The sequence below is a fragment of the Prionailurus bengalensis genome, chromosome A2 (assembly GCF_016509475.1).
Source record: "Prionailurus bengalensis isolate Pbe53 chromosome A2, Fcat_Pben_1.1_paternal_pri, whole genome shotgun sequence".
Classification (NCBI taxonomy): Eukaryota; Metazoa; Chordata; class Mammalia; order Carnivora; family Felidae; genus Prionailurus; species Prionailurus bengalensis.
The window spans coordinates 58,081,454-58,102,594 of NC_057348.1; the positions used below are offsets into that span (position 1 = coordinate 58,081,454).

The window sequence follows — 21,141 nt, forward strand, 5'->3', positions numbered from 1 at the left end:
CACACGTGGGAGGGGCAGAGAGAGAGAGAGACAGAAAGAGGGAGAGAGAGAGAATCCCAAGCAGGCTCTGCACAGAGCCCAGCATGGGGCTCTATTCCACAAACTGTGAGATCATCAAGAGTCTGCACTTAGCTTAGCTGCTTGACTGACTGAGCTACCCAGGCACCCCTGCCGAGCACTGTCCTAAGTACTTTAATGTGTTCATTTATTTCATCCTTACAATTCTGTGAAGCAGCTTCTATTATTACGTCCATTTTACTGAGAAGGAAATGGAAGCACAGCCAGGCTAAGTAACTTGCCCAAGGTCACACAGGTTTTAAGTCCAAGACCTGAGTCAGACCCTGAGGTCTGTGCCTTTAAAAGGCATGCCAAGTGGCCTGTTTGACCAAAACCAGCCAATTAAAAACAGCCCAGGAGAAAAAGTGCTATTGTTTAGAAAAACTGTGCTAGTGTGCTCCTTCCCTGCCCTGACCTGCCTAGATTATCTGGAAATATCTATACATATGTAACAGTTTCTGCAGAGCTACTCAACCCATCCCTGGACTTTCCCTGCCTAATCATAACCACTACCTCATTTGCCTTCAAAGACTAAAACTTAGCATTAGGTCAGTCGCATCTATTTCAAAAGAAGTCAGGATTTTTTTTAATTTTTTAATTTTTTTATTTTGCGAAAAACAAAGTAGGAAAATACACACATGTGACCTGCCACTGTTACTTGCTAGCAGGGGTCCATTTTATTTGCGCTTCTAATGACCCCAAAGGAATATTTTTCAGCATGTATAACTTTTAACTGGTCCATTAACCAGATTAGTCAGTGCAGGAATTTCTCCTTTACCGCTGAGTGCAGATCTCGTTATAGTGATTGGGCCAGATTACTAATTGCTGGCTTTCCGGACTTGCCAAATGCATTTAAAGAAGGTGGTGGGTGGGTGGGAACCAGTATTTTGATCTTAGTAGGTTTGATTGTGCTTAATGGCCTTTCCCAGTAGGGCTGGTGCTGGTGCTTAAATACATAGCAAAAATAGCCATCTGCAGAATGTTTCTGAGAGCTGGAAAGGACCCCTGGAGACCATCTGGGCCAATCCTACCCTGACCCACAGAAAGCTGAGGACCAGAAGTGCAGTGGCAGACTGGTGTGGAAGGAGCTGGAACCCAGAAATGCAGGTTAGAGACAGAGCAGGAGAGTGGGAGGGGCCAGGCCCACACCCTGCTCTCCTACCAGCATTTCACCCTGAGTCCCCAATCTCAGTTGTGGCTACCACTGACATTCTGACTTTGCATTATCTTTGTCCCACGTGCTCTGTAATTTACTTAATATCTTTCTTTAAATCAACCCGTATTTTAAACTCCATTTATTTTTATTTTTGTTTTAAGTTTATGTATGTTGGGGGAGACAGAGTGTGAGTGGGGGAGGGGCAGAGAGAGAGAGAGAGAGAGAGAGAGAGAGAGAGAGAGAGAGAGAGAGAGAGAGAGAGAGAGAATCCCAAGCAGGCTCCACGCTGTCAGCATAGAACCCAGCTGGAGGCTTGAACTCACGAACTGTGAGATTGTGATCTGAGCCAAAATCAAGATTTGGCTGCTTAACCGACTGAGCCACCCAGGCGCCTCAAACTCCATTTATTTTTAAAAGGTTTCATTAGGGGCCCCTGGGTGGCTCAGTCAGTTAAGCATCTGACTTCGGTTCAGGTTATGATCTTACAGTTGCTGGGTTTGAGCCCCGCACGGACTCTGTGCTGACAGCTCAGAGCCTGGAGCCTGCTTCCCACTCTGTGTCTCCCTCTCTCTTTGCCCCTCCCCCACTTGTGTTCTGTTTCTGTCTCAAAAATAAATAAACATAAAAGGTTTCTCTAAATAGAAAATGAACACTTGCCACACATTTAAGGTAACCCAATAGATAGAATGAATTATAACAAAGCCAAGTGGTTAAAAAGGGAGATGCACAAACGGAATGTTACAGACACAGGAAAACCTAATGAAGACTGCTTGTTACTCATCATCAGAAAGATGAGAGCAAAGAGGGACTCTCACCATGAAGCTGTTATTTAATACCCTGCATGTTGAACACCTGCATGCATTTTCCCCATTAGCCTGGGTCCACACGCCAGCCTGCAGCAAAGGACCAAATACAGGACGTGGGCGGATCAGGTCGAGTCTGGCTCTGCCACTTGGGCAGTTTCTCGAGCTGCCAAATTCCGCGTTAGAGCCCTCTCTCGGGGTCGCTGTGACGTCGGTGGCAGTGTTGGCAAGGCACCTATTCAGTTACCTCCCTATTTTGGGTCTGATTGTGCAACTTCTGTGGGAACCACACTAAAAGGATGAAAAATTCCCTGTTTTGTTTTTCCTGCATGATTCTTTTTTTTTAACTTTTTTTAATGTTTAATTTTGAGAGACAGAGTGAGAGTGGGGGAGGGGCAGAGAGAGGATGACACAGAATCCAAAGTAGGCTCCAGGCTCTGAGCCGTCAGCACAGAGCCCAACGTGGGGCTCGAACCCACAAACTGTGACATCATGACCTGAGCTGAAATCCAGAGTCAGATGCTTAAATGACTGAGCCACCCAGGCGCCTTTCCTAACCATGGGTATCACTGGCCCTAAATCTCTAAACCTAAATAGGAAGAATTTATATAGAAGGAGCTTAACATTTTGTGGGGAAAGTAGGGAAAGGGGCCAAGGCAGAAATGATTTTGGGGGAAATTTTTACAACCATTTCAATAAGAGCAACAGAATCAACACACATATTCCCAGCAATATTAAGAATATTTATTGACCTCTCTGTTATAGCATTGGGTACGTGACTTTGTTGGTTCTGTCCTTTTTTTGTAGGTATTGTGTATAGTACAAAGTTTCTTTTTTTCCTTTCTTTTTGTACTGGAAAAACCCAGTAGTCCTCTTGAGTAGGGAAAAACCCAGTTCTTCTCTCCAGGAGTGTCTCCTTTCACACAGAACACTTCCCTTCTGACACTCCTGGTCACCAGACAGGTGGGGTTTTCCCCGCATGAAACAATTCTGTGACACCAGCTGAGTCACAGAATCTAACTCCATTCTGACACTGTCTACCTAGAGGCAGTGCAAACTTGCACAAAGTCACAATGCAAAAGGCCATTTACTGGGGTCACTGAAGCAACAGACCTCCTCCCTCCCCGGAAGAAATGGTTCTCAAGCCCTGTCCTTAACACCCACTCAACAGTTTGGTCCCGCCTCTTCAAGAAGCCCAGCACGATGGAGCCACCAGAAATGCAGTGACTCCCTTCTGATACCTCGGTGTCTTAGTTTCTCTCTCACAGGTATTTCTGGCATGTTCCACGCTCCTCAGACCTCAGAGCATTTCCAGTAACCCACGCAATAACCTGCAGAGGTGTTTGCCTCCGGGGACAGAAACAAGGGTGCAGGAGTGGGAAGGAGATTCATAATTCACTGTTAACTCTGGTTCTCATTGGAACTTCTCATTGGAGCTTTTCTTTTTTTTTTCTTTAATGTTTCTTTATTATTGAAAGACAAAGAGAGTCAGAGCATGAGGAGGTGAGGGGCAGAGAGAGAGGGAAACACAGAATCTGAAGCAGGCTCCAGGCTCCAGCTGTCAGCACAGAACCCGACACGGGTCTCAAACTCACAAATCACGAGATTGTGACCTGAGCCGAAGTCGGACGCTTAACCGACTGAGCCGCCCAGGCGCCCCTCATCAGAACTTTTCAAACATGCATATGTTCCCTTAACTTAATAATGGTGACACTACGTGTCACCCTGCCCTCCTGTGCCAGACATTCATGCTAAGCAATTTACCTGTCCTATCCCAGGCAGTTGCATGAGCTAGATAGGATTCTTCTTTTTAATATGAAATTTATTGTCAGATTGGTTTCCATACAACACCCAGTGCTCATCCCAACAGGTACCCTCCTCAATAGGATTCTTAATGATCCTCCTTTTACAGAGGCATGAAGAATGTAAACCATGGGTGGGTGACTTAGTCGGTTAAGCATCTGACTTTGGCTCAGGTCATGATCTTGCGGTTCTTGGGTTCAAGCCCTGCATCGGGCTGTATGCTGACAACTCAGAACCTGGAGCCTGCTTCAGATTCTGTGTCTCCCTCTCTCTCTGCCCCTCCCCTGCTCATGCTCGCTCGCTCTCTCTCTCTCTCAAAAATCAATAAACATTAAAAAAAATTTTTTTAATTAAGAATTTTAATTCCAAGATAGTTAACCTACAGTATTATATTAGTTTCAAGACAAGTGTACCATATAGTGATTCAACACTTTCATACATCACCCAGTGCTCCTCACAAGTGCCCTCCTTAATCCCCATCACTTGTTTAACCCATCTCCTGACCCCTCTTCCCTCTGGTAACCATCACTTTCTTCTCTGTAGTTAAGAGTCTGTTTCTTGGTTTGCCTCTCTCTCTTTCTCCCCTTTCCTCATTTGTTTTGTTTCTTAAATTCTACATATGAGTGAAATTGTATGGGTATTTGTCTTTCTCTGACTGACTTACTTCACTTAGCATTATACTCTCTAGCTCCATCCATGCCATTGCAAATGGCAAGATTTCATTCTTTTTCATGGCTGAGTAATGTATATGTATATCATATGTATATATCGCATCTTCTTTATCCATTCATCAGTTGATGGATACTTGGGCTGCTTCCATATCTTGGCTATTGTAAATAATGCTGCTATAAACACAGGGGTGAGTGTATTCTTCTGAATTAGTGTTTTTGTATTTTTCGGGTAAACATCCAGTAGTGTGATTACAGGATCTATTTTTAACTTTTTTAAAAAACCATTTTTAGAGCGGAGGGGGTGGGCAGAGGAAGAGAGAGAAAGAGAGAGAATCTTAATAGGCTATACACTCAACACAAGCCCAAGACAGGGCTCAATCCCATGACCATGGGACCAAGGGACCATGACCTGAGCCAAAATCAAGAGTCCGAAGCTCAACTAACTGAACCATTCAGGCCTCCATAGTGTTTTCCACAGTGATTGCCCTGGTTTGAATTTCCATCAATAATGCACAAAAGTTCCTTTTTCTCTACATCCTTGCTAGCACTTGCTATTTCTTTGTGCTTTTGATTTTAGCCACTCTGACAGATAGGAGGTGATATCTCATTGTCATTTTGATTTGTATTTCCCTGATGGTGAGTGATATTGAGCATCTTCTCATGTATCTGTTGGCCACCTGGATGTCCTCTTTGGAGAAATGTCTATTCATGTCTTTTGCCCATTTTAATCAGATTATTTGCTTTGGGGGCTGTCGAGTTGTGTAAGTTCCTTATATATTGGCTACTAACCCTTTATCAGTTATGTCATTTGCAGATATCTTCTCCCATCCCGTAGGTTGTCTTTTAGTTTTGTTAATTATTTCCTGCACTGTGCAGAAGCTTTTTATTGTGATGTAGCCCCAATAGTTTATTTTTACTTTTATTTCCCTTGCCTCGGGAGACCTATCTGGAAAAATGTTGGTATGGCTGATGTCAGAGAAATTCCTGCTTGTGCTCTCTTCAAGGATTTTTATGGTTTTAGGTCTCACATTTAGGTACTTAAATCCATTTTGACTTTACTTTTGTATATGATGTAAGAAAGTGGTACAGTTTCATTCTTTTGCATGTAGCTGCCTGGCTTTCCCAACACCATTTGTTGAAGAGACTGTCTGTTCCTCACTGCATATTCTTGCCTTCTTTTTTGAAGATTAATTGACCATAAAATTGTAGGTTTGTTTCTGAGCTATATTGAATAAAAGAGGGGAGAGTGGGCATCCCTGTCTTATTCCTGACCCTAGAGGGAAAGCTCTCAGCTTTTCATAACTGAGTATGATGTTAGTTGTGTGGTTTGTTTCTGAGCTCTCTATCCTGTTCTATTGATATATGTGTCTACTGTTGTGACAGTACCTTACTGTCTTGATTACGACAGCTTTGTAGTATAACTTGAAATCTGGAATTGTGAGGCCTCCAGCTTTCTCTTTTTCAAGACTGTTTTGGCTCTTTGGGGTCTTTTGTGATTCCATGCAAATTTTAGGATTATTTGTTCTAGTTTCATGAAAAATGCTGTTGATATTTTGATAGGGATTGCATTAAATCTGTAGATTGCTTTGAGTAGTATACACATTTTAATGATATTTGTTCTTCCAATCCATGAACATGGGATATCTTTCCATTTCTCTGTGTAATCTTCAATTTCTTTTGTTAATGTTTTATACTTTTCAGACACAGGTCTTTCACCTTCTTAGTTAAGTTTGTTCCTAGGTATTTTATTATTTTGGGTACAATTGTAAATGAGATTGCTTTCTTAAGTTCTCTTTCTGTTGCTTCATTATTAGTGTATAGAAATGCGATAGATTTCTGGGCATTGATTTTGTATCCCATGACCTTAAATTCTAATAGTTTTTGGGCAAAGTTTTTAGTTTTTTTTATACATAGTATCATGTCATCTGCAAATAGTGAAAGTTTTACTTCTTCCTTGCCAATTTCGATGCCTTTTATTCCTTTTTCTTGTCTCATTGCTGTGGCTAGGACTTCCAGTACTATGTTGAATAAAAGTGGTGAGAGTAGACATCCCTGTCTTCCTCCTGACCTTAGAGGGAAAGCTCTCAGTTTTTCATAATAGAGTATGATGTTAGTTGTGTCTTTTTCATGTATGTATGGCCTCTATTATGTTGAGGTATGTTCCCTCTAAACCTATTTGTCAAAGGTTTTTATCATGAATGTGTGTTGTACTTTGTCAAATGCTTTTTCTGTATTGATTAAAGTCATCATATGGTTTTTAATCCTTTCTTTTATTAATGTGGTATATCACGTTGATTGATTTGTGAATATTGAACCACCGTTACATCCCAGGAATAAATCCCAGATCGTGGTGAATGATTTTTTTTTTTCATGTATTGTTGGATTCAGTTTGCTAATATTCTGTTGAGGAGTTTTACATCTATGTTCATCAGAGTTATTGGCCTATAGTTCTCTTTTTTGTAATGTCTTTATCTAGTTTTAGTTGCACGGTAATGCTGGCCTCATAGAATGAATTTGGAGGATTAGCTTTTCTTTAGGTGGGCTCAGCAGTAGGGCTGGCAGACGGGCAGATGCATGTGTCACCCAAAGAGGACAGGTTCCATCCAACCACGCTGCTGACCACTGCCAGGCACCAATGTGGCCCTGTGTTGACAGGCTTTTTGCCTTTCAGAGGAAACCCAGGGACCAGCACTATCATGTGAAATGTCCTGGTTTTTAAAAGCTGGCCACTAATTCAAATATTTTGAAAGCTCAGCATTGGCCAAGCTCAAACTCCCGCAGACTAAATGCAGTGTGTGGGATGCCAAGTCATACCTTCACCTGCTTATTCTCTGGAGGTGAGTGTACTGTATTCCACAGATGCAGGGATCGTTTCTGGGCCAACTCCCACATCTCTGGCCTGACCTTTGTCTTCACTTCTAGACCTACAAATCCAGCCTCCCCTACAGGCACCTCATGCTCAACACATCCAACACTCTGGCCCCTTGTGCCCGCATCTCTCTGCTCTTCAAGAGAAGCTGGGAATCTGGATTTGCGTGTGACATTACCAATCTTAAAAATTCATATTAAAATTTTTGCTCAGATGAAAAAGTACTTTTTCTTGGGCCACACGCTGCCACTCTTGATTTAGCGCAAGCTGGCTGCCCACCAGGCCCTGTGCTGAGTGCGGCACAGACACGATCTGAACTGACTGTGGCCAAGGCCCAGAGTGGGTATTCATATCACCCCGTTTCAGGTGGGGAGGCAGTCTCAGCAAGGCAAAGTCAGTCACCAGAAGTCACACAGCTAGTCCGTGGAGCATATTTCAGAGTTTACGTATTTTTGCTCAAGTTCATTTTTAAGTTTGTACAAAGTCTTACATCTTTCGTTATTCACTCTAATTACCATCTCCACTCCCAAGCTCCACTTCTCTCCATCCAGGAGTGATTTGTAGTTGAAATATACCACCACCCACATTCCTAGGATTGCAAAAAAGCAGTAGAAGTTAATTCACACATACCAACATTTCTAATAAGAGACACTCCTGGCTTTCTTAACGTCTCCTAGTTTGCTCTTACTGCCTTCCTCCCCACAGATATTTCCAGCATGTTCCACTCAGCTCAAACCTCAGAGCATCTCTGGAAGGCCACACAAGACACTAGTGGGAGCAGAAAGATGCTGCTTTTACTTGAATTGCTGGCCTGCTTTTTCATCCCAGGCAGTAGGGGCATATCCTGCCAACTGGCACTTTTCTGGGAGGTGACTGTCTCTAGATCAGTCCAGTCTAGAGAGACTGGGTTCTGAGGTCTTTCTGGGCGCGTGGGTTGGTAGGAATTGCTGAAATATATAGCCAGATACAGGACATCTGCATCTGCAATGGCACAGGAGGTGTGTTGTTTCCTATTCCTCCAGGTAAATCCCACTAAAAACCCTGGACATCATATGTAAACCTAACTGAAAGAGGCTCTGAAAGGGGAGAAAATAGGCAGACCAACTAGAGACCTCAGGAGCCAAGGAATGACATGGTGGCAAGTTCCCGAGTTTTGGGTTTGTCTCAGATATTCCAGTCTTGCAGCTAGAGAAGCCAGCAACCCAAAAATGCCAAAGGCACAGACCAAATGATACTTAACCAAAGCCTGCCCTTTCCAGCCCAAGGACCAGGAGAGAGAAAACTAAATAAGCCAAAAAAGTTTCAGACGTTGGCCTTTCTACACTAGTCAGACAACACAGAAGAAAACAGTGGCCCACACCCACACCCACACCCACACCCACCAAGACTGAGTGGGCAACCTGTGTGTTTAGCTCCACCTGGGACTAATGAGGCCACATGGCCACCTGCCTGTCCCCTGGCCCACAGCAGTGTCAGAGAGGATCAGCTAAGACAGAAGCTTTAAATAAGATCCAGAGTCTCATAACGTAATACAAGATCATCTGGTTTCTGTAGAAAATCACATATCTCACCAAGAACCAGAGAGATCTGAAATTGAACGAAAAAAGACAATCAATAGATGCCAACTGAAAGAACAGAGATTTTAAAGCAGCCATGATAAAAGTGCTTCAAGGAGCAAGTACAAACATGGCTGAAACTAACAAAAACTAGAGATTCTCAGCCTAGGAAGAGAAGATCCAATCTTCATTAGAATTTCCAAATGGAAATTGTAGAACTGAAAAGTTTAATACTGGGGTAAAAAAGCTCAGGGGATGGGTTCAGAGGCAGAATGGAGAAGAAGAAAGAAGCAGTGAACTGGAAGACAGGGCACTGGAAATTACCCAGTCTGGACAACAGAGGGAACATAGACTGGAAAACAACTGAAGAGAGCCTCAGAGACCTATAGGACTATAACGAAAGATCTAATACTATATCATCTGAGTCCCAAAGGGAGAGGAGAAAAGATGGTGAGGAGGAAAAAACTAAAATAAAAATATATATATTGACAACACTAGATGCTGACAAGGTCGCTGAGAACCTAGACCTCTCACATCAGGAATGTGAAATGGTATCGCCACTCTAGAACACTTTTGGGCAGGCTCTTAAACAACATGTAATTTCCTTATAGCCCAGCAATTGCCCTTCTGGGAATTTATCCCAGAGAAATGAGGACTTGTGTTCACACAAAAAGTTCTACAGGAGTGCCAAAAGCATTTTTATTTGTGATAGCCCCAAGCTGGTAATGACCCAGAAGTCCCTCAACAAACTGTGTGGTACGTCCACACCACAGAATGCTACACACACTGCCTGGAGATGCTGAATGAAAAGGTGAATCCTCAAAGGTCATATACTGTGTGACTTTATAGAACATTCTTGAAATGAGAAAATTTTATAAATGGAGAACTAATTAATGCTTGGCAGGGGTTATGAAGGGAATGGGGGTGGGAAGGAAGTAGATGTGGCTACAGAAGGGCAACACAAGGGATCTTTGTGGTGATCGAATGTTCTGCATCTAGACTGTATCAATGTCAATATCCTGGTTGTGATATCATCCTACAGTTTCGTAAGATTGGGGGAAACTGGGTAAAGGGTACACAGCATTTCTCTGGATTATTAACAACTGCATCCAGATCTACCTGTATCTCAAAATAAAAAGTTTAATTAAAAAAAAAAAGCCAGATACAGAACAGCACAGTCTCAATGTCTTAACTCATGGTTTCCCAACCTGCTGACCACACACCATGCTCTCATCTATGTCGGTAACCAAGGACGCAGAGCTTCCAATTCTCTACCACCATTTCTACTGAGGCTCTGCTGACAACTTCAGCAAAATTTGTCCTCAAGCCTTTCACACTGTCTATTTAAAATGTTGGAATATTGGAGCTGGAAAACACTGAAACCACAGCTGTGTACAAGGTGCGCTTTGGGCCCCGCCCCCCCCCCCATAGCATCCATTAGATCCCCAGCTGCCGCCCTGCCCCCACCTTGAACAAATTACCATCCAAGTAAATACAGTGTATTTAGCATGGCCAGCTTGAAAGCCAGCCCCCAGCTCCCTGCCCCGATTGCTGCCTCGCATGGATATTGTAAAGCTGCATTTAGCTACCCTTCTCTGTCCCAGGCCTGGTTGGTGAACTGCTTGAGGCCAGAGGGCTGGCTGAGCTTGGCAGCACTTACAGCCCATAGCTTCTCAAAGGCTATTGTTTTATTTCTTAAGTTAGATCACAGGCTCTAAGCAGCCTGGGCCTCCTGCACACACACAATGTGACATTGAGACACCAGCTTCTGGAGTACAGCAGTTCTTTTCAACATTGCAATGGGATAAAGTTATTTATGAAAGAAGAAAACGTGAAAAGGCCAGCTGAAGTCAGTGTGACCTGGGGACCTTGGTCACACTCCTTGGGGACACAGGTATGGTTGCACCCAGGCTACAGGTGAGGAGATTAAGGCTCACAGGACAAATGGAGGAGCTGCTGCAGGTGGTCTGGACCCTAAATCCAACACTGGTTCCTGCACCCCCACAATCTACATTGCTAGTTGTACTGGATAGTGTTCAGACCTTCCCCTGGCCTGTGTAGATCCACCTGAGATTTCGTTTGGGGGCCGGTCTCCTAGAACGTAGGGACGGTTGCTGGGTATAGGGGTAGAGGGATAAGGCCTACACTAGTCTGCCTTTACCCTACCTCCTGGGGGTTTGTGCACCCCCAACCCACTTTCTATGTGGGTGTCTGATCATGTGCATCTCTGTGCGGGTGTGAATGTGTCTGTATATGAGTGTCTGCCCATATGTGCATGTCATGTGTGTATACTTGATGTCTACGTGTGTCTCTGTGTGTGTGTGTCTGTTTCTTTCCGTGTGTGTCTATGTGAGTTTGTGTCTCTGTGGATGTCATGTGTCTGCCTTTGTGTACCGAGTATCTGTATGTGTGTGGTATATTTTTTGTGTGTCTGTACATGTCCATGCGTGTGTATCTGTGGGGAAGTCTATGTGCATGCCTACATGTGTGGCGTGTGTCCTTGTGCACATGTAGTGTCTACATGTATCTGCATGTGTCCCTGTGTCTGCACGTGTACTATCTGTGTGTGGGTCTGTGCACGCATGCGGTCCGTGTGCATTTGCAGATTGTGTGGTGTCCGTGTGTGTCCCTATGCGGGTCTGTGTGCGCGAGGTGTGTTGCGCGTGGGTGTGGCGAGCCCTCCCGCGCTGACACTCGGGAGAGCCCGGCTGGGTTCCAGGCCTCGTGACGGCCCCCCGGGCGGCCACCCCGGGGCGCGGCCTCCCCCGAGGCTGGGAGGGGAGGAGCGCGTGGCCGGGTCCGCGGGCTGCGCCCCCGCTCCTCCCCGCGGGCCGGGCACACGTGGGCCCAGGGCGCCGCCTCCCCGCACCGCCCGCCGGTCCCGCGCGTCCCCACCCACCTCGGGCCGCCCCCGCCGCCGAGCGGGCCCGGGGATAAAGTGGCAGCGCAGACGCCGCGCCCTGTCGCCGCGAAGCCGGCGGCGCGCAGCTCGGCCCGGCTCTGGCCCGCCGCAGACGAGGACCCGCGGCGCTCGGGGAACGCGACAGCGGCGCTCGTGGCCCCGGTAACTGCCTCCCGGCCCCCGCCCCAGCCTGCGAGTGCAGTCCCCACCGGTGGGGAGCAGCCTCGGGGGTCCCCGGCATGCTCGGCGTGGGCTCCCGCGCCCCTGGTGCGCGCGCGTCTGTGCACGAGTGTGTGCGCGCGTGTCTGTGTGTGCGCGTGTGTGCGCGCGCCCTCCCCTGCTCCCTCGCCCCCAAACCAACTTGTCCCCGTCAACTCCATTTTCCCGGTCCCCTTCGGCCCCGTGCACACGCCCGGCGACGTCTCCCGGTTTTTCCCGTGGTTTTTCCAGTGACAGCTGCGGGGCTCCGTTCCCTGCGCTGTCGGAGACAGGCAGGAAGCAAAGTTTGTCGGGAGCCTCGGGGGTGACTTTGCCTCGGGGACCCGCATTTGTGCGTGTGCGAGGTGCCTCGGTGTGCGCCGAGCTGGTTTCCCAGTTTCCGGGGCAGGGGTTGCCGGGCTCGCGAGCCCCTCTCCTCTCCGAACCCCTCCATGGATTTGTGTACAAAAAGTGATGACCTGAACTAGTAGTGGGGCGTCGCGCGCGCCTGTTCCCCGCCCCTGGGGACGGAGGGGGAGCCCCAGAGAGCTTCCAGTGCGAGCTGGAAGCAGGCTCCCGGGCTCAGCACCCCGAAAGCCCTCAAGACTGGCTCTGGGGGCAGGGCGCGGGGTGGGGGACAGGGGCTGGGGAACTGCTTGAATGCCGCCCTGTGACCGCCGAGATGAGGGAACAGCCCTTATTTGCCTGGCTCTGATTCTCCATGCTGTCGTGGTTGTGGAATGCAAAAGCCAGGACATGATGGAAACAGGTTTGTCATGGAATCTTTGGAATTTCAGACACAGGAGGCATTAATTGGAGTATCATCCACCTCATTATTGTGCCCCTTTGAAACTTCCTTGGGGATTTTAAGATAGATGGGTCTTCTTGCAGCTGCGTCTTTATACCCACAGAGCTGAGTATAATTTCCACTTGATTACAGCTAAAATAGTCTTTAAGATGAAGTTTCCTGAAATGATTTAAAATAAACACAGATGGGAAGGGGGGAAAAAGCTGTAATGAGGCACTTAAAAAACAAAGTGAGCATTTTCTTAAGAACAAATGGGATTTTTCAGTCTTGGAGAGACTGCAAGAAATATGTTTTTGTTTTGTTTTTTTTTTTTAAGTCTTTGAAATGGAGGGGGTCCTTTTAAACTGCTTAAAAATGTTTCTGACACCGAACGAGGCTTTGCTCCCCATTTCTGTGTGTTTTTGCCGTATTTCTGACTTCGGAATATGTCTTCTTTTCTTTCAAGGACTTGGAGATCCTTTCAGAATGCCGGAGGAAAGTTCTCCCAGGCAGACCCCACAGAGCGTTCCATACCAGGACCTGCCTCACCTGGTCAATGCCGATGGACAGTACCTCTTCTGCAGGTACTGGAAACCTACGGGCACACCCAAGTAAGTCCCCCCCTCCCCCCCTGCCGAATGCTGCTCCAGACGCACTTGGCTCCATTCACGCTGGCCTCTGCCCTTCTTCCTGTAGCATACCCTTCGGGACTGCTTTCTTCATGACCTACTTCACATACGTTTTAACGTCAGGCACAGCAGTGCCCACAAAGATGAGATTTAGACTTTATCATTTTTTTTTTTAAATTAAGAAGCAGGAGTTCTATTTTCATTATAACAACCAGGATACGGATTCTACCGTATGGCAGTTTTCAAAAATTCCACATGACTTTATTTTTTGTACTGGACTTGATTTCCTGTTGCAAGGGCATTCCTTTGAAATCAACGGCGACAACTCCAGAAAGCCACCTAAGCAGATAAGAACATCAAAACTGTATATATAGTAACCTTTGTTCTGTCTTCCTGTTTGATTATGAGCTTCAGAGGTGTCCTACGTGTATAACTAGGGAGAAAGGGGTCTGGGTATTTCCTTCTGATTTCTTGCCAGCTCAATTACTTTGTACATTTTCCATCAAGGATTTGTCTTGCTGTTAGAAAAGGCATTGGGACGATACACCATAAGACAGCTGGTCGCCTGCTGCTCCCCTTCTCTTGTACGAAACAGGGAAAGCCCTGCTTGTTTATGTTATTCGGGGAAAGGAATTATTGGTGGTAACCATTTGGCCTAGTGACGAGTGAGCGTCTCCTGTTCCACGGATGTTTTACCTGTCTCCCAGGCCTCTTGTCTCCCAGGGTACACGGTGTGATGTAGATTATAGCTCTCTTTGTGTCTCAGTAATCACCCAACCCTAGCACAGCTATAGCATTTCTCCTGTTTTTCAACAAGGTGTATATAATCCAGGTAGCTGCACGTTAAAAACACAGAGATGTGGACTTTTAAAGACCCGGTTTAAAATCATAGCTTCAGGGCAGCTGTACAAACTGCCTATCGTAATGGGCTGTTAATAGTTCCTACCAGTTCTGGCAATATCTTTCTTAAAGATATCCTCCAGAAGAGAGCGTGTGTCTCTGCATATGTGTCAGATGGAGACAGAGGAGAAGAGAGGGAAGGAGGGAGGGAGGAAGGGGGTGAGGAGAGAGAGAGGAGAGAGAGAAAGAGAGAGAGAGTTGTCAAGCATCGTCATTAATTCTCCATTCTGACTTACTCTCCACTCTGACTTATTTGGCTGTACAGTTGCATGTTCTTGGTTTAACTTCTGAGAACTGTGTGGTATATGGGGCATTATTTGATCGATATACAAAAAGAGGACAAAGAATTGAAAGTAGGCATTTTTTTTGTCCAAGTCCTAGACTTTGGGGGCTTTCCTCGGTTGAGTGGGGAGGCTGTCCTAGTTGGAGGTCAGCGAAATAAAGAGGACCTTTGGTCTCCAAAGGGGGCGGTGCAGGGCGGTGGGTGAGTGGGTTGGGAATGGCCAACCGGCTGCCCTTCCTTGGCTGTGAGTGGTTTTCACAGTCTCCACGCTGATGTCGCCTTGTGGGGAGGTCTCTCGGTTCCATTGCTTTTGCTCCACTTAGATGTGGCAAGCCCCCAGTAGCTTAAACTGAGCTGTCTCTGGGAAATCAGTGTCTGCACTGTGGTGGCCGCCGATGGCAATAAGAAGGTGGGGTGGGTGGTTGAGGCAGTTGGGCCCTGGGATTTGGAAGAGAACTGTGATGGGAAGGCTACTGGCCTACCTACTCTGCCTCTACCCTCTGGAGATGATTCAGGTCAATAAACACCCTTTTGGAGTTGGGGCCAATGTCAGAGGTAATGTTTAGGCGATTTCACAACCAGCCCTGACCCATCAGAAAGTCCTGGAGGCCTCCGGCAACAGAAGTTAACCCTGTGTCTGCATCTCTGTATATCAAATAGGGTGAGGGGTTCCTGGAGGAGGGATCATGGCAGCCAGAGTGACGGGGAGCAGGGGGGTGGCCTCAGGGCAGAGGTTTATGCCAACTGGAATGGAAGCGTGTCCATGTCTGAATAACTGAGACCAGCTGCTTGGGCAGATACCAGCCACTGTGCGGGCCTGCCTTCTTGCATGCTCTGGAATGTCTCTGCTGTTGAGTTTCAACACCATTGCCTGTTGCTTTTAGGAAGGGAGAGGGGACCTCAGGTCACCCCTGACTCCAGTCCGTCCCTTCCAGGGAGTGTCCTAAAGTCCCATTCCCAGTTCAGCTCCAGGCCTTCTCTACTCCACCGTCTGTGGGGAAAACCCAGACAACTGTCACCTTTCCTTCTGTTTTTCCACTCTGCTCCATTTAAAAAATAATCTCCCTCCCAGAGGACCTGGAGACCTCAGAAGCCACCCTGGGTGGCGTCTTTCAGAGCAGGGTCTATGTGCACCTCTATTAGCCACACTGCTTTGGGTTGGTTTTTTGGTCAGCAAGTTGCCTCCAGCTCCTTAGGCCTGCCTCAGAGTGCCTGAAACTTTCCCATCCCGAGACCAGCTCTGCAGGTGGCTCAGAGTGACACTGGGTCACAGGTGTCAGCCATAGCTGAGAAACCGGCCAAACCTGCTTATGGAATCAACTTATGTCCTTATACATGCCAGCCTCTCACGCTGGACCCTGAGAGAGAAGAAGGCATTTCTTGGGAGTGTCATTACGATGTGTGTATCCAAACACAACGCTGTTTTTAGTACAGCAGACCAAAGACTCCATCTTTAACTGTTTTGCACCCAAGATTTTTAAGCCTACATTTGGCAGTGTCAAGGCAAATTCGTGTTCAGCTAGTGGTGTTTACAGTGTAACAAATGTTAGACTTAAGGTATAGCAGAATTATCTTATGTTCATTGAGTATCTCCTATTAATTGAGTATCAAATATGTTCTAGGGTCTGGATTAGGCTCTCTACCTACATGATCTCATCTTAACTTGACATCAGCCTGTGAGGCCAATGTTATCATTACCATTTCCTATTTTACACATGGGGGCACAGGCCCAGGATGACCCAGGTAGGGTAGCTGGATTCAGTTCAGATTCCTCTGGCTCCCAGGTCAGTTGCTCCTCTTAATGCATCACTGTGGAAGGCAGACTTTCATCTCTGCAAGTAGCGTCTTCCTGATAAATTCTGACATTTTCCATCAGGGTTGAAGACCACTTCACCCTACGGTAAAGAGTAATAGAGTAATGAATTCTCCCTGATTGTTGGCTCACAATTACTGAAAGTGGGAAATCAGTGAAAGATATGTCTCCATTCTGAAACTAGAAATCTTGCAATGCCCTGGGGGAGTGGCTGCTTGATCCAGATTCAGTATCTTGGACTTTTAAAGTACTGGTCCTTCAGCAAATTTCCAGCAATCATGTCGACAGAAAGACGGAGACTATAGCACCTATGAATTCAGTCCACCAGGTGGTCCTCCTTAGTCCAATGAAAGATGACTTTAAATTCGCTTCTGAATGTTAGTTAGACATGCTCGGAACAGTGAAGGTGTTCCTGTCCCATGTGGCGAATGGCCGACCGGCTGGGGAGAGGCTGGGTGGTCAGAAACCGTACTCAGTCTGAGGACGTGAAGCCTTCCTTTGATTCTGTATGACAAGGAAGGCCGGAGAGCCCCCCTACAATTGTGTGGTTGTGCAGCCGAGGTCCCCACCAGACAGTTCATTCTAAACATGGGCCAGAGCATGTTGGTCTGGTGATCAGCAGGGCCACTGTGAAGTGTGTGTGTGTGTGTGTGTGTGTGTGTGTGTGTGTGTGTAATATACCCCTCGGTGCCTTTCTTCCTTCTCTAAAGCTGCTACTTCCCTCCTGTGCACTTGGTCTCTGGGCCACCCCTCACCCCCAAAGGGCTGACAGGCTTTCCTTTCTGTAGCTGCTGTTGGGATAACAGCTGGGAGATTGAGGGAGCTGTTTCAAAGTGCGGCTGTCCCCGGTCCCTCTGCTTGCAGAGTCCTGATGCCAACACCCTGCCTGGAGAACCGCTGCAATTCACAAATGACTCATTTTTGAAAGTTTCATTTAGCATTTTGTTCCAAATTTCCCTACATTTTCGGAGACGTTCCAGAACATAAGCCCTGGAGTTCCTTCCACAGACCTTGCTGGCTCTGTGTTTTCTCCCTTTCTTGCCTCCGACTTCAGGTTCAGTAACCTGGCTTTTCCCTCCAGTAACCAGGCGGCCACACCCTCACATGGATGCCACTCCTCTCCCCTCCTGGTTCCAGCAGTCTGAGCTTCCTCCAAGGCAGTCTGCAGTTGGTGTCGTTTTTAGGACTTTCCTCTGGGTGACATGGGGGTCAGGGCTGGGAGTGGGATCCTCCCCAAGTTCTCAGTCTTGGCCATTGTCAGTGGATCTAGAAGCAATAAGCCAAAGTCCTAACTCTGGCTGCTCCTTTCCTTATTCCTTATTCCCCAAAGTGGGGCTCAGCTGATATCCCCTACCTCTGCGCTGGGTCACACTGATCCCTGTGTCCTCGAAGCCTCAAAACCCTGTAGCTGAATTTTTGGGCAATGCCACCTTAGGACACTTCCTCCTAACTATGCAAATTTACCTGGAAAAGAGGTGATTTCCCGGAGCTGGGAATGTCCTCATGATGTCCTCCTCATGTCAGCCACCAGCCCTTTGGGTGTGGTACCAGTGGTTCCAGAAGCTAAGGGCTCCTCCCAGCCAACTGGATCCAGCCCATGGAGACGCAGCATCTCCATCGTCTGGCTGGACATAATTTTGACCCCCTACTGCCTTCTGGAATTTTCTTCTCATAGGTCAGACTGGCTTTTCCTATGTTCCCCTCACCCTTTGGTTTCCTAATCAGGTTGGAAGTCACTTATTTAGTGCCTTCCTCCACGCCCCCTAGCCTATGGCATTGGTTCAGTGCTCTGAGCAACATTCCACGAGTTCTGCTTACATCTTTGGGTGTTTCTGTGCGTTCCCTGCTGAGTCCTGCAGTCCTCATGGCCTTTCTGAACTCCTGCCCCCTGGGTGATGAGGTGTTGCTGCATCACTTGCCTGTGGTTGCTACATCCTCAGAGTGAACCAAATCATATCCCTTCTTTGTCCCTAAGAGGAGCCATTTTGAACTCCATTCTGTTGGTCTTTGTGGGTGTGAGAACAGGCAGGCATCCCCCCGCCCAGCCCCTTGAACATTCCCCCTGGCTGTAAGGCTCTGGGTTAGCTCTTTGGCTCTTCCAAGCCTCTGTAGCAAGACAGGCTCTGAGGGTTTATCTCCCTGCTCTTTTTGTTCAGCCACAGTCTCGCTCCCATTCAACCGACCAGTGACGTCAACGGTTTTTGACATCCACATGTTCCAGGCATTGTGTTGGGCACCAGCGTGGGGAGAGACTGCTTTGTTTGATGAAGGGGTGGGGGTAGATGAACATGTGGATAATTATGATGTGATGTGGCAAGCCCATAGAGATAGGACCCCTGCTAAGCCATACGGAGCCTTTGTGCAAATTAAGAAGGGAGTCCATCCATGAAGACATAGCCCCTCAGGTGTGTGGCTTGGGAGGCAGAACATGGGCTGGGTTTCAGCTCCTACTTCCCTTTTTACCCATGCCCTCGAACAGCACTCCACATGCAGGAAGGGCATGCCAGGGGAGGGGGCTGGGGCAGGAATGCATGGGCTGCGTGAGAATACCAGCAGTGGTATTACTGGGGCAGAAGGCACCAGGTGGACAGTGGCAGGAACCTAAATGAAGCTAGAGAGGTAGAATGAGGCCATTCCCTGGGGGGTGAGATGGATGGGGGGGGTGCTGCAGGTTGAGCTACAGGCTCAAACTTGAACCTTCGGGGGTGGGGGGAGCCCAGTGGTTTTAAGCCAGCAAGTGCTGTAGGCAGACTTGTAACATGGACAAATGGTGGTTGGAGGTGTTTGCCACAATCCAGGGGACAGGTGAGGAGGGCTGAGATCCTGCAGAGTAGTGACAGCATGTGATAGCAGTGGAAGGACTAAAGTTGCCTGCTCCTGGTAATGGTGGCAGGAGAGGTGGGGGAAGGATGGCTCCCAGGTGTCTCCCCAAGGGACAGGCACATAGGGAATATGGGGGTTCTCCTTCCCAGCAAACACCTTTATTACCTCTGCTCTCAAGATACCTGCTCTACTCTCTGACAGTGAGGACAGGTAGGGCCACCTACCCTGTGGGACACCTCATTGGAGCACCCCTGGAATAAATCAGTGGGACAAATGAAGGAGAGAGAGCATGGACAAGCCAACCAAATTACCAGTAAAATATTAATGACAGGGACAAGTTCATTTTCATGAAGGTGAGAGAGGAATCATGTCTTACACTGGCGCTTTGCAATGAGGACTCGAAAATGAAGCACCTTTAATTTAATGCGTTGTTTTATGAAATTTACACCTAAGCTCCTGGAAAGCGGATATTACTCTGCATTTAGAGCAACAACACTATTTTTGATCAGATCGATCAACTTTACAGTAGCAGTTCAATTTTTTTTTTTTTTGCCTATTTAAAAAATTTCTAAAAGTTTTTTTTCTCTTGTATGAAACTGTTGTTTCTCCTTCTGATGCCTCTGCCTTTGTTATAGCATAGGAAACTGCCTTATTTTTACATAGGGATCTCTTCTGGGTGCTTTCTTTTTTTTAAAGACTCTTTGGATAGCAAAGATCTTTTGATGACCAGGGGAAAGGCCGGCTGCTATTCTTGCAGTTGATTTTTCCAACAGCTTCGTCAAGGGATAATTTCTTCCAGTTGCTATAAGAATGTTCTGCAGATACAAATCTGGCTTTGTTTTGCAGTGGAGTCTAAGAAAAAAATAGCCAAATAAACTGCTTCCTGAATAGCCCCCATTGTCCACCATCGTCTATTTATTGGCACCTTCTAGGTTTAGATGTGAATCCCAGATGCACTTTGTTTTTGAGTGCAAACCCGACCATCAGTGATTGTGTAAATGGAGGAAATGGTCTTCTGTGGTGCAAATTTTTACAGCTGAGATTACAGGACAACCCTTGTCCCATATTTGAGGGTCATCCGAGGTTCTTGTTGGTAGGACATTCCTTTCATTTCACACAGCCTTGTTCATAGCGGGTGGGGGTAGGGATGCTGATGGTGGTCACTGACGGACTGGGAGTGACATTGTTCTCTCTGTGTCAGAGACACACACAGCAGGGGGCTGTGTGTAGCTAGGAGGTCACAACAAAAGCTGTGAGCTGTGTCACTCCACTTGGAACTGCCCCCCCACCCCTTTCACGTTCATCACCAGCTCCCAACATGCCTCTCCTGCACCTGCTGACCATTCATTTCCTCTCTGGGCTGCCCAGCAAATCCTCCTGTGTGCAGTGGTGAGAAACCATGCCTCACCTTCCTCAAAAAGGTGTAAAGGAGCTGTTTCTCCTGGGCTCACAGCTCCATCAACATTCTGGAAGGAAAAGGAGGAGGGAGGGTGGGAGGGAGCAGGGAGGAGGGGAGAGGAGAAGGGGGAAGAACTGAAGGAAAGAAAGAAGGTTTGGAAAAATACATCTTCAGTTGATGTTAGGATTGAGGGGAATTAGACCTTCCTTTTCCTTGAACACATTTCCCAAACCAGAAATATGGGGCAGGATTAATAGAGATCAGGATGGAAATGGGTCACTTTGTGAAATCACACCTGTGCTACCTGTAGGGCACTCGTGCCTCTGTCCCCTTGCATTGTTCTCCCCAGAGAGCAAGTGTCAGTGGAATGGCCTGTCGTCATGTCCCTGGTGCTTAGAATAGTGGCCTGCCTTCAGCAGGAGCTTAATAAATGTGTGTTAATGAGTGAATGAATTGCTCCCAGAGAAGAAAGGGGCGTGAGCCAGTCACTGG

General features: G+C 47.1%; 1 protein-coding gene across 7 annotated transcripts in view; it reads left to right on the forward strand.

Annotated features, from left to right (window-relative positions):
- MGLL (monoglyceride lipase) overlaps window positions 1–21,141 on the forward strand; it is a 169,085-nt gene that overhangs the window by 37,718 nt on the left and 110,226 nt on the right. For 2 of the 7 annotated variants that reach the window (XM_043588287.1, XM_043588288.1), the window contains exons 1-2: window positions 11,856–11,979; window positions 13,269–13,413. In XM_043588287.1, the coding sequence (XP_043444222.1) occupies window positions 13,289–13,413 (125 nt within the window). In that variant the 5' untranslated portion in view covers window positions 11,856–11,979; window positions 13,269–13,288. Of the gene's footprint in view, window positions 1–11,855; window positions 11,980–12,651; window positions 12,785–13,268; window positions 13,414–21,141 lie in introns of those variants that run through there. The other 5 variants (XM_043588285.1, XM_043588284.1, XM_043588286.1 and 2 more) reach the window with 4 other exon arrangements.